The 13912-nt window shown below is 40.9% G+C and overlaps 1 protein-coding gene across 1 annotated transcript in view; it reads right to left on the reverse strand.

The window, feature by feature from the left end:
- Positions 1 to 13589, reverse strand: part of PITPNM3 (PITPNM family member 3) — a 93797-nt gene extending 80208 nt beyond the window's left edge. The window contains exon 1 of the mRNA XM_009881438.1: positions 13529 to 13589. Within this exon, the coding sequence (XP_009879740.1) occupies positions 13529 to 13589 (61 nt within the window). The remainder of the gene's footprint in view (positions 1 to 13528) is intronic.
- Between the last annotated feature and the right edge of the window lie 323 nt (positions 13590 to 13912).

Raw genomic sequence — 13912 nt, forward strand, 5'->3', positions numbered from 1 at the left:
GTTTTCCTTACATTTAAACATTTCATTATTCCTGAAAGGCTGTTTGGAAGAAAGCGGAGATGATACTAAATTAGGAGGCGCTGTGGATTCCCTCGAGGGTAATCTCTCCTTGCAGAGAGATCTGGATAGACTGGAGAGTTGGGCTATCACCAACGTTATGAAATTTATCAAGAGCAAGTGCTGGATTCTCCACCTGGGATGGGGCAATCCTGGTTATACGTACAAATTGGGAGACAAGAGGCCGGAGAGCAGCCCCGCAGAAAGAGATCTGGGGGTCTGAGTTGATGGCAAGTTGAATATGAGTCAACAGTGTGCCCTGGCAGCTGAAGGGGCCAACTGTGTCCTGGGGTGCATCAAGCACAGCATCGCTAGCTGGTTGAAGGAGGGGATTGTCCCACTCTGCATTAGTGCAGCCCTGCCTCGAGTTCTGCATGCAGTTTTGAGCACCTCAACATAAGGATATCAAACTATCAGAGCATGTCCAGGGGATGGCAACCAAGATGGTGAAGGGCCTCAAGGGCAAGACCTACAATGAGTGGCTGAGGTCCCTTGGTTTGTTCAGCTTGGAGAAAAGAAGGCTGAGGGGGAACCTCATTGCAGTCTACACCTTCCTCAAGGGGGACAGCGGAGGGGGAGTGTCGATCTCCTCTCTCTGGTGACCAGCAACAGGATACAAGAAAATGGGATGAAGCTGCATCAGGGGAAGTTCAGATTGGACATTAGGAAAAGGTTCTTCACTGAGAGGGTGGTCGGTCCCTGGAACAGGCTCCCCAGGCAAGTGGTCAAGGCACCAACCCTGTCAGAGTTCAAGGAGCATTTGGATGACGCTCTTAGTCTGATGGTTTATTTTTAGGTAGTCCTGCGAGGAGCAGGGAGTTGGACTTGACGATCCTTATGTGCTTGATATTGAGATATTCTATGATTCTATGAAAGAGTACATGCACAAAAATGACAGAACACCAAATCCTCCTTTCCTGTCTTTACCTCTAATAGATGCCCTATTGTTCCTTTTTTTTTTCCCCACCCCTTTTCTTTGTTAATTGTTGATGCTAATCAGATTGACAGAACAGCTTGGTCACAGTTATATGGTTTACAGGCAGCAGCACCAGAAAACAAGAAACTTCAAAAGTAAATGCAAGATGACAATAATGAGATAATCTATACCAGGGAAGATTTTCTACCTATGCCCTACTAGTAATATACAGGCCAGCAAACGTAAGTGCTTATGTTCCCACTACTAAGTTACTGTATATAAATGCAGGACTGTCATCCTTCAGGTAATCCAGTAACAAGTCCTTGTAAAAACCATCTTTTCCTTCAAACAATTTGGAGATTTTGAAGCCTGCTGCCAGATTGGAAGGCAAGTCGTTAACATCAAATCAGTAATCTTCACTTCTGCCTCACAAGGACTCTCCCTCAGAATGCACAGCTCACTCTCACCTGTGACCCCATCTCTCTAAGAACTGGTACTAAAAACTATCCACCATTTCTGCTTTTTTTTTTCAGAAGCACAAAGAACAGCAAAAGGTTTGTATCAGAATTCTCTTCTTCCAACTTAAAAATCTCTTGGAACAAGCACAGATATCAACTTATGAAAAGACAAAGTATAGGCATCCTTCTTGTACTCTATTCAAAATTGGGTTCTACTTCTCTTTCAAGACTCACTAATAAGAGATGCAAGGTTCTAATGGCTGGGATCTGATGATACAAACACATAATTGACCATTTAGGCTAGAACATCACCTTGGTGCTATACAAACACATCAAAGCCAACCTCCAGCTTCACTGTCTTTACCAAAACACTTGTAAGGGAGTCAGGACATCACCTTCAGTGAGGACAATGATTCACACCAGTACGAAAACATGGGACTGTTTGATTCTTTTTTTCCTTCCTTACATATTTAAACTTAAGAGGAAGCCCACTTACAATGCCTGGTTCCCAGCATAAAGAGCAAAAAACCTGAAATCTCAACCATCTCAAACAGGAACTTCCCATAAAATAATACTCTTTTCTATCCACTCTTCCAAAAATGCATGAACATGAGGAGTTCCGATTACCTCTGCAAGAGGTACAGAGGAGCAGCAGCTACCAAACCCACTTTAGCAGTGCCTAGAGAGTGACAGCTTGACGATCACACCAACAGTCTGGGTACTGGAGGAAGGGGACACACTGTGCACTCCTTTGCACAAAGTCCATTTCCTGAGGGAAGAGTCAGCTTCACCTTTGCTGTGGGACACATTACCTTTGCGTAATGACAAAGGGAGGCATGGCAGCAGGACCAATGCCTCAGATGATGAAGTGTCCATTCAGACACCCCAAGGGCTGACATCAAATGCCAAACATAGACAGAAAGAATATGATCTGGGATCATTTCCCTATGGGTTGATTAATTAGACCGTTTCTTCTCCTCACTTCTTTATTAAAACACAGTGCTGACCAAGGCAAATGAAATACCCCAAGGCCTCAACCATAGCTGGATCTCTTTGAAACATTCCAGAACAACTAACAACCAGCAGTAAGATACTGACTTAACATGTTTAAGCATGCGTTGCATTGTCTAGAAAGTAAATTTAATTGTAGATAGACTACTGGAATAGAACCATTTCCCCCCCCTAGTTCAGCCACTGATATTGTTTATGGCTCTGGGTAAGATGATTCCACTCTGTGATGATTTCTTCAGCCTGCTTCCACCCATCCACTCAGAACAAAAGGTGACAAAGACAAGGCTGCAAAAGACATCCCTTGTGCCTTTGCAAAGGCTTTAGTACAATAAGGCTTTTGTACAGGTCAAAGCCTATAGGTGATCATTGTACATAAACATATACATTACACATAAACAACATTATCTTTGGTTGCTTAACAGACCAATGACACTGTAGAAATGAAGGAGTCTGTCTCACCATACCACTTTTCTTCTGGAAATCTATCTGAACCAAACTCGATTCAAAGAGCATTTTGCAAGCTAAGTACAAAGTAATCAAAACTTGGAAATGCTTGTATCAAACTCTCCTGGTACAGTGGACAATCATTGTTTATCAACATTTTAGTCTCCTGCAAAATGTATTTTGAAGTCTGTTCTATGATTTAGCTTGAATACAGACCACGTTCAGCAAATTCCAAGTGCATTTTTTGTTCTCATTAGTCCATGATCCATGCCTCAACAACTCCAAAAATGCAGCCATCACACTGAACTTCATAGCATTCTTGAATAATAGATGTTGACATTTAAAAAGAATATTCCATCAAGCACAGTAAGCAATCACACTCCCAAAGACAGAACCCAGTAACAATTTTTGCATTGGAGAAACTCTCTCATCTAAAATGTCTGAAACATCATAATTTTTGTTCTCTTTTTGGATAAAATTTCAAGTATGAGTTGGTGCTTAAAGTTACGATTCCAGCTTCACATGGAATTTGGAAACATTTCTGAAACCCTCCAGACAGCCTTTTAAAGCACACGGTAGAAGACCATTGAAAAGCACAACGGCAGCGTGGAGGAAAATCATCAGAGGCTATTTTTATTTTCTGTTTCCAATTCTTCCACTCACTAAAGCTTAAGATTTCAGTGCAGCTTAAACAATTTAGGTATCCTATTCTCATTGAACACCCAGTGGGAACAGAGCACCATTTCTCATTCTCTTCAAGACCAAATGTCTCCAATTCAAATTTAATTTTGATCCACATAAGCAGTTTATCACATATTAAATTATTATCTCCCACTAAAAGTCTGTTATTAGAGGATTAACAACTCAGTAACAGATGTTGTTCATTATGTATACATAGCAGTCACTTTTTATTTCAAGTAACAATTATAGAAAGGATAGCTACTGTCACTATAAGAATTTCAGACTACATAGATTGCTCCTGACATCAAAAAAATCAAGAAGTATTTAAAGAAAGCTATATTACATACTAAATCAATATACTTTACACACAGCATTCTGTGCTCAAAAACTAGGAGTACCATGACATCTCTCTCAAATATATTTAAAATTTAATACGTAAAATATTATACATACACTTACCCTCTTAATTCCAAACTTTGGAAATCATCTGCCATAGAAGAGCCGAGAGAGTGGACAGCATCAGAGATGGAAAAATTATTGCACAGACATTCTGATTTTAAAGTAGTTTATCTCAAAAAAGAGGAGTTAAGAGAATGGAAGCAGTAGACTGCAACAAGGAATATTTGGGATTGTCTCCTCCATTCCAAAATCCAATGCATAATATACAAAGTGCTCTTGCTGAAGTTTGCTGGTGCAGTAGCCACGCAGCTAAACAGAATTGGCTAGCACACGGAATACAGCATACTGGGTCCAGAACTGTTACTGGCAAAAAATGAGGCCCATTTCAGTTGGTCCTGCAACTCCTGTTAAATCCTCGTCTCGGCAACTGCACAGTGAGCAAGGTTTTGGGAGAGAAGTTTGCATAAGCCTTTGAATCACTTCAGTTTGACAGAAACATAGAGACTATTCTCAGGCATGAGGAGGAAGAGGGGTTTGATGGCAGCGTGGCTTGCTTTTCAAAAACGAAGATTAAGATTTCATCTTTCTTTTTTCCATATCTTTCTGATCTGGGGGTTCTCAAATTATGGAAATTTCAGTGTTCCTGATTTTCAGAGTCTGGGTACTCTCAAAAAATAGACTTGAAAAAAAACCCAAACCAAAACAAACAAAAAAACCCTTCAAACCAGACACCTCAATTTTTTAATACGTAAGCAGTCAGTGTTGACTTTGTTTTTAATTTGACGGGTGTTTTTCACCCAAAAAAGAATCTAGACTAACTTCAGTGAAGTATGAGGTTCCTTTAACACGCATTAACTCCAGGAAGAGGATATCTTTCCTCCCATTTCTGAAGCATTGTGTGAACCTGGTGCAGTAATAAATTACTGCTCGTGCATTAGTATCATCATCTGCACTAAATAAAATGAGAAACATACCACACCTTATGAGAAGTGATGACACTCTGGATAAACTCACAGCACTTTGCACTGATCAACAATAAAAGTATTTAAAGTAATTGTTGGAAGCATCAAAATATTGAAACTAGTACTGTCATGATATGACAACGTCTGCTATGAACCGACTCAATTCCAGCACGAAATCTGCCATCTGACAAAAGACACAGCACTGGCTTTAAATCACACAGCTAAGTATCTGTGATGAAGAATAGACACTATCTACCTGTTTTAGGCAACAGCTAAAAAGGATTTATGAACAAGGAGGTTAAAAAGACTTGCATACAGTTTGCACAGAAATATCTGGAAATATTAATACTTATATTTGTCTTCTGGAAAGTCCTGTGAGCAGAAAAGGCGATGGAAGACTATGAGTGTAGTCCATAGATATAATACGCTACAAACACCAGAGACAAAGAGCTACTCTAACGCCACAGATGCAGGAGTAGCACTAGCAACACCAAGCACTTGGGTCTCTTCCAAACAGGTTGTAAACCGCTATCATCAGCAATGAATGTATCACATGGAAAATAACACACTTACCGAAGCGCCTTCCATTGATATTTAAACTGGGGAGGAGGAAATGACACCCACTAAAAACTGAGGCAGGAAAAGACAGATATCTTGGCATTCCGACATTCACAAGCCATCTTTGCATCACAGCCTTTTCTTAAAATTCATATGCTTTAGTGAATGAGGGTCAGCATCCTCACACCTCGAGAGGCTTTTTGCTAAGCACAATAGAATTTTACATCTCACTGTTGCATGACAGCACAAACACCCTGAGCAGTATTTAGACCTCCCAAACTTCCACTTCAGTTCATTGGCAGCATTTCCAAATAATATTCAAGTTCCTCAGCAGAGCATTTTAGAATTAAATAAATGAGACTAGTGGATCTATTTTCAGGAGAGGAAGGTGCAGCAAATTAAGAGCAGGTTTTAATTAGCAGAGAGCTATCGTAGCCTCTTTCACGAATAAGAATCTTGAGAAAGTACACACAGAGCCTGGCTTGAAATACATACCAAGTACCTATCGGCTTCAGCTTCATATGAACACAGTAACACAGAAGACAGTGCCATAAGGCTCATTTTAAGAAGGCAAAACTAATGACAAAAGTTTTTATGCAGACTAACTAAACGCAGCTGGAAAAAATGAGGCAGCTGTACACCGCACCACCTCTTCAATCTTTAGCAAAGCTGTCAGCAGGCTTTTGACCATAACATCTGCTACAATTACACGCCTAGGAAGCAATAAAAAAAAAAATGCCCTCACATTCTAAATCAGAGGCCTGATGCAGAGATAAAGAAACGATGAAGAAGTCATGTTTCTGATGAGTCACATTCTCATCTGATGGACTAGTTTAAATCCAGAATAACTGTTGAAATGAGAATTCATTTGAATTTAAAGTAGCTCAGAAAGCAGCTACAGGATCCCCTGCAAACAGCAACTACCATTTGCACTTTATCACAAACATGATATCGACTGTTAACTTCGGTTCTTCTGAGGGAGTCCACAAAAAGCCTGAAATCACCTCCCAGGTACTTCAATAATAACTATCATCAACAGCTTTCTCTTACAGACCATTCTAGTTTCCAGCCACCTGCCAGAAAAGATTTCTTGTGGTTTACAACTGGAAAAATGAAAACCTAGAAATGAAATTAATAGTTTTGTATGACTCAGAAAATCAGTGCCCTAAAATAGACCGTACGTACCCACAGTCCATTTGTTTCTTACTGACTACCTCATACTGCCTCCTGTAAAGAGTCCAGTGCCCAAATGGGACCGGTCTCTAAGTCAAACAATCACACTTTCTGTCACACGGCACGATCCAACATGATCAGTTTTGCCCCGTCTTCTCCACATTACTCCCAAGTCATATCTTTAAAGTTTTTCTACTCCTGGAAAGGACATCTTGCTAACTTTGTGAGGTGGTATGAGGGAAGTGTTTGCTGAATGAGAACTTGCACCAGGGCGCCAATGCTGGAGGGAACATTTCTGTCGGTCCACAGGACGCAGATGAAAGTCTCACGGTAAGTGTGTAGGTGGAAGCTTAGATACTCTGGCTTTGTTTTAACTTTCAAACGCACGGATTTCTCCTTGTGCTGTGCTCTGCTCTGCCAGCTGCATGAGCCAGTAGCCTCTGTGCTGAAAGTAGAGCTGCAAGTTAGACTTTACAACAGTGCATAAACTCCCCCAAAGGAGCAGGGAAATATGGAAAGCAACGTTTTTAGCACAAAATCAAGATACCAAGAACAAAATTAATGAACGTTAACAGGGCCACAAGAAGAAAAACCTTAAATTTCTCTTTGTACAAGCCATTGGAGTCTAGGTTATAAAAAAGAAGAATTGGAATTGTTCATTTAGGAGCGTGAACGCAACCTAGTTTGCAGTACGCAGACTTGATGAGAAGAGTTACACAGCAACTGTTAAAATAAATGCTTATGGCCTGTTTTAGAAGCAGTACACTGACCAAGGGAGGGGAGAGGCACACAGTTTGTCAAACACAGTATTCCCTGCTTCTGCACACCACATTAAACCAAAACTAACTGAAATGCTTACTAACAATACTACAACATACCCCCTCCCACACACACACCAAAACACACAACAGTTTCTGTTCTTAACGCACATGCGTGCTTCTTCTACACTTCTACATTCCTTCACTGACTTCAACAAAAATCAGCAACTTCCACAATTAGCTGCTTTGGATATGACCCCAGACTGAGACAGCCTTTGGCCAGTTTCCTACCCTCATTTTGGTCTTAGATCTCCTGTTGCTAAAGCCAAATTATGCTTCTCTCATGACTACATATGGCTGCTATTTACCTCACCAAGGACCCGGAGCGGTAAACACGCCATGTTGTAGTGGCCTGACGAGCAAAGGCAGTCTCACTGCAACGTCAGTACATGCTGCTGAGATCTCTCCTCATTATCAACTTTTGCTTCATGCTCTCAAGTGTCAGCTATCAGAAAGTATCAGCTAAAAGGGAACTTAGAGGGTTTTATTATTTATTCACATATGAGAAGATACACACTTGAATACACATGACTCTTCCCTCAGCTTTGCTCTTCTTCAACCTAATTTTACAGACAAGTCATAGTCCTACAAACATGATGAAATTACAACAATTTCACATTATGGGCCCCATTCAGAGCAGCACCCTATACAAAAGCGTACAGGCCATTCTGTCTCAAGAAGGCACAAAATCTCCCATTCACAGCAACAGCTTGTAAGCACTTCCAAGTCCTCTCATGGTCCACCTGAGAGCAGCTGGCAGATGATCACTGCTCTTGGCCACAGCTGGCAGTACACAGGCTTAGGGCGCCTTCAGAAGCCCAAAGTATTCTATTTGCAGCTCAATGCAGCATTTACCTAAGTTGTAAATACACACAAGGAAAAACTACGTAGCACACAGTTCTCCTGGGCAAAGAGAAAACAAACCCCACAGAACAGCCCACACCGAACAGCCTTGTATTTTATGCTGCACACTGTCGTGCTGTGCAGCAACTGTCCACCTGCCCTTTGGTGTGAATTCAGCAACAATTTTCACTAGCTGAAGCTGTCTTCCCACCTTCCAGCCAAGAGGCAAAGCAGCATTAACTGCAGGTTTTCAGACCACAGAGCGTGCAGTATTGGGTAAAGCAGAGCCATTTACCTCAGCAGGACTCAATGCACATGGGGCAGCAATGTCACAGTAGCAAAGTGCCAAGAAAAAAAGAAAGAGCTTAAAACAGTGGGAAATTCTGAATGGCAAACAAACTATAGTGCTCTGGTGATTGCTTTCAGCTGCTGTTACTGCCTGGAATTTGATACTGTCCACAATTATCTTACCATGAGTATTTCAGTACGTGTATTTCATGAAATGTAGCCATAAGCAGCCCCATGGAAAGAAGAGACTGGTATTTCCTCAGCAAAAAAAATGGAGATTGATATTTCATCCTGCACAGTCCTCACTGCCAGGATCTGTGATCCCCTGTATGATACAGAACACATTTCTGTGATCCCCTGAAGGCATTTTCTGCTCCGCAGTAACATCTCCCACGTAGTAGTGTCTCCTCCAGTCTAAAGCTTTAATACAGGCCATATAGATTCTACCTCAAAACATAAGTAAAATGGCAGACAACGCATAAAAAAAGAATAAAGGAAAAGAAAAAAAAAGAAAAAAAAGAATGTCTACCAGCCTGAAAGCAGTGATACCAAAATGACTTGTGTGATGACAGACTTGAGGAAAACGACCCAGCTGTAAGCTATGTCCCCAGGAACGTGGACAGTACAGACCAAAGACCTGAGACTCAGCTCCTACCTGGTATCTTAATACAAAGGCAGCCACTTCCCTTAAAATTTCCACTTGTTTTTTCATTTAGCAAAGTCACAGGTCAGTCAGCAACACCAAAATGATATCCCGACTCTCTGACAGAACGGACACGAGCTCTTGCACCCCTGCTCAGAGGGCAGTAAAGATCCACATTTGCAAAGCAGGTGAAGCCAAGTCTGACATGAGGAAATGGCAGCAAGGTTTCTGTGCTGGGGTCAGACACAGCAGTGTAAAGTCAACGTGGGGTAAGCAGGAATCCCTCTTTAGGGATATACAAAGGGAAGAAAACTCATTAGAAAACTCATTTAAGAAAACTCATCAGACTAGACGGTACTGGACTTCTCTGACAGTCCCATTCGTCTACACACGCATCTGTTCTTGTGTGTCATAGCTTTTAAACATACAAACAAAAATGAAATCAGTCTTTTACATGCAAATATATTTGTTGGGGAGAGACTTGATTCCAGCAGTGATGTGGCTTTTCCAGTTTCTATAACTTCTACACTCCAAACAGATTAGAATTCCAGATGCTCTTGCTCTTCCTTGCTTTAAATGGTTCTGAGTGAAAACATTCATGTTACCTGTTTTAAACACAGAAAAATCCAAGACCTGTGTCTTCTGTCAATTGCACTAATTTGTTTCCCTTGGTTCTTCTCCATTTCTGTCAACATAAAGTATGAGGGAGGAGAGAGCAGCCTGTTTGACAACTGCACGTAGGATTAGTTTTTGTCAGGTTTTTTCTTTCCTTTTTGATGAATTAAATAGCAGGCATGGATTTTTGTAAGACATGACACAAATACCTTGAGATTTTGGTTTTCCCTCAAAAACACAACACCTGCCACTCTTATGGTTAAAAAGCAAATAAAATCATATGCCACACTCAGCCTCTCCCCAAAATCTCAGTTACGCATCCACATCAGCTTTGTACCTATGACAATTTACATCACTCAGTCTGACGCTAAATTCCCATAGTAATGAAGCATCCATCTGGGGAAAGAAAAAAAAAATAATCTAGGTGCAAGGATCATCTGAATACCAGCTGCAGGGTCTCTGTGCCTACCCACAACAATAAAGATTACAAGGGACAAATCAGCTTACAGCATACATACTTCTTTGTGCAGACAGCTGGAACATCCCTGTGCTAAAAGTCTCTTTCAGATAAGATAGCCATTTAGTTCAGAACAAGGAGAAAATAATCAGTGCTCAACAATGTATTTTCTGAAACATGCATTCATGTGCGTGCACACACACAGAGCTCACAGCTCTTCGCTCAGAGGTCTCAAATTCCTTTTCAAATAGAGATGGGTTGCTAAATCCCAGCTCAGAAGAGCAGATATGAACTGATTTCAGGCTGGGCATGAGCTGCCATTGTGACATCAAGACAGCATATAGTCGGGCTTTGTGCCTCAGCCTACCTGTAAATTTAAAAAAAAACCTCTCATTTATTTACCTTTCTGGGTCACTTATTTCTTTACTTTTCTGGGGATTACTTCTTGATTCTCAGATATAGAACCCTCTACACCAGCCAAGTCGTTATTACTGTAAGCCTAGCTGTACAGAACAGGGAAGAAAAATGGTAGTTGATGCGTCTCTCATGTTTCAGACTTCAAAAAGTCTCTGAACTGAATATGTACCTTATCCATACATGCAACAAATGAGGGAATTTTGTTCCCCGGCATGTACTTGAGTGTGGGGACTTTTTTTAAAAAAACAACAAAACAAGCAAACAAAAAAACCCCAAAGAAACCTACCATAGGACATCCTTTCAAATTAAGTCAGAACATCTGCATCTCTTTTTCTGCACGGTGGCTGTAGCATGCTTGCACAGCCAGGGACTCTTTACTAGCTGTGGTAAATCATGAGGATGCAAGCATGTTTCTGAACGAACACAAAGTCCACAGTCAATTTCACAGAGTCTAGAGATACAAGCATCCATTAAAAAATTTCACCTGAACAAGCCACATCAAATAGTTTCATCCTGTTACACCCGATCAACCAAACACAAATCATTTTACTTTCATAAAAACATTATTCCGATACCCATCTTCATTTAGAACTGCCTGATTTCAATGGACTGTTGTAGTGTTCTAGGTAAGGCCAGAATTTTGTGCCAAGTTTTCAAATTCCATTCTATTTTGAAAATTTCTCCTCCCCTGTTTGATTGAGACTGTTGCCTACTGGGGGCAGGAGGAGGCGATTAAAAAAAAAATAATCTAACTACATGTAAGCAGTTTGTCTTTCAAGTTTAAAGTTGTCGTAAGTTTTACAGCTACAGTAGGCAATTTACAGAAAGTAAAGTAGAAAATAAGTGGTTCACCATCAGATAAAGTCACCATCATTGTCAGAGCAACTAGCAGATAAACTGAAGTCGCAGCATCCTAGATCCAAACCTGTACTTTGAATAACACACAGTAATAATCAGATTAATATTAATTATGGCTCTGCAAAACCAGCTTCTATAGGAAAATAATATTGCAAATTCAGCCTCACAGAAATAAATTAGTGAGTTATCAGTGAAGTTGCTTCAAAGCTTCCAAACCACTCAGAGGACAGAGCTGATCCCCCCATAAAAGCTGTTTCATTTTCACTACCTACCTCCTACCCTCTGCATTTTTAAAGCAACTAAAAAGCTCCTGATGTAACAACTCCTTCACGCTGAATATCAACTCAAGCTTATGCCAGCATGAAAACACAAGAGTCGGTTGCCAACCATTCCTGCAATAATTCCACTCACAAAGAAAATTAAAACATGCCAAAATATGAAGTTCTCTGCAAGACAGCAGACATATAATGCCAAATACTGCTTTAAAAACACCAACTGCCATTTGCAATACCACCATACGTCTACAGACATCACATCGGCACACAGCGATGAGACTGAGGCCAATGTAGTCCTATAAAAGCAAATTAATTTGCTCAGAAACAAGCCTCATTCAAGAATAGCAGAATGCTGGGAAGTAAAGGGGTTTTCTCTCTGTACCGTAAATAACAACAGAGGGAGAAACTGGGTGACAATCTTAGCCATGCAAATGTTTTTGCACTTAGACATCAGCAGAATGTTTGCCGAGTGTCCTGTTAATGAAGCAACCAAACTAAAAATAAAAAGCACATCCAAACCCAAGCCAAGTTTACCATGGGACAGTTGAGTTTTCCACTTTGGATTAGGTTTACTTTAAACTAGAAAAGAAGTCTCAACAAATATTTGGAGGTAGGGGAATCCCTCTCCTTTTCACAGAATCAGAGAATTGTTTGGGTTGTAAGAGACCTTTAAAGACTTTCTAGTCCAACCCCTCCTGCCATGGGCAGGGACATCTTTCACTAGATCAGGTTGCTCAAAGCCACAGGCATTGCTCTGTACTTAATGGATCCAGTTTGCTACAAAAGCCAAAGGACATTCAACAAGTTTATTCCATCACCCTTCACTCCTGACTTCAGGTAAACATGAGGACATAAGGACAGCTCAGTCTAGCCTCAGTAGCCCACACTATGAAAGGTCCTACAGTTGGATTTCACAGTAGTAGCAGAATTAATCCTCCCTTGCTGGTTATTCTCTTCAGAAAAGCAAATGAAACATGACAGAAAAGCATTAGATTTGACTCCTATAAACAAAACCAGAGCTCCCATGTCTCAATGTAGGTGGGACGTTGTATGCACACAACCTACAAATTATACTCCCACTTCAGAACAAAACATGTTAAACATGTTAAAGAGCATGCCGAGATTCAGGGTCTCATCAGATGGTGTAGGGAACATCGCATTTTGGATTCACCCGATTAAATCCACAAGCATTAAGATACTGCTTCTTCTTGAATAAGCAGAGGTCCCAGTCACTTTAGTCAAAGTTTTGCCAGAATGGAAAATCTAGGCCATTTTAGAAGTTGGCCATCAGTAACACAGACACTCATGGCCTTCATCAGGAACTGTAAACAAGAGCACCCCAACTGTAGCATCATATAGTACTTGACCTGTAAACAAGCTGAGCCCAAGAGACCCCCTGAAGCTCTATACTGTAGTAGTCGTGCTGCTTCTGATGCCAGATCCAGCTCATGACAGCTCGCACATCCACCCCAGCACTTCACCCATCTCCTGTAAATTTATGTCCATTCACAAATCCTTGAGAGAAGATCTGCTGGGGTTTTTTCAGATCTCAGTGTGATGAGGACAATATTGTCAGTTCATCCCCAAAGGAGCTTAGTGACTTTCTGCAAAATTGGGGAAAGAATGGGGAGGGGAGGACAAAAACACGTACTGACCTCGCGCATCGAAGAATTCGTCATCGGAGCTCTCCACAGAGTCTTTGAGGACATTCTGCATGTGCCACTGAGCACCACTGAATCGACGCAAGCCAGCTGGAAATACAGAGAGACTAACATTAACCCACGGGAATGCTCACCTCTGCTCCAGGCTTAAAGAAAAAATATGTATTAATAAACAGTTTGTGTACATGGCTCAGGAGGATCATTTTGGTCAGTGCACGTACTTTAATCTCAATAGTCAGCTAGAATTCTCAGGATGGCACAAAAATTACATCTCTCGCTTCCACCTAACAAAAGTGATTAAAACAAGTTCTTGTTAAGGATAAGCCTGCATCACTTTCAGCTAATTCAGTGACTTGAAAAGATACATTCTTCCCTGTT

This window comes from Charadrius vociferus, unplaced genomic scaffold (genome assembly GCF_000708025.1).
Source record: "Charadrius vociferus isolate BGI_N301 unplaced genomic scaffold, ASM70802v2 scaffold323, whole genome shotgun sequence".
Lineage (NCBI taxonomy): Eukaryota > Metazoa > Chordata > Aves > Charadriiformes > Charadriidae > Charadrius > Charadrius vociferus.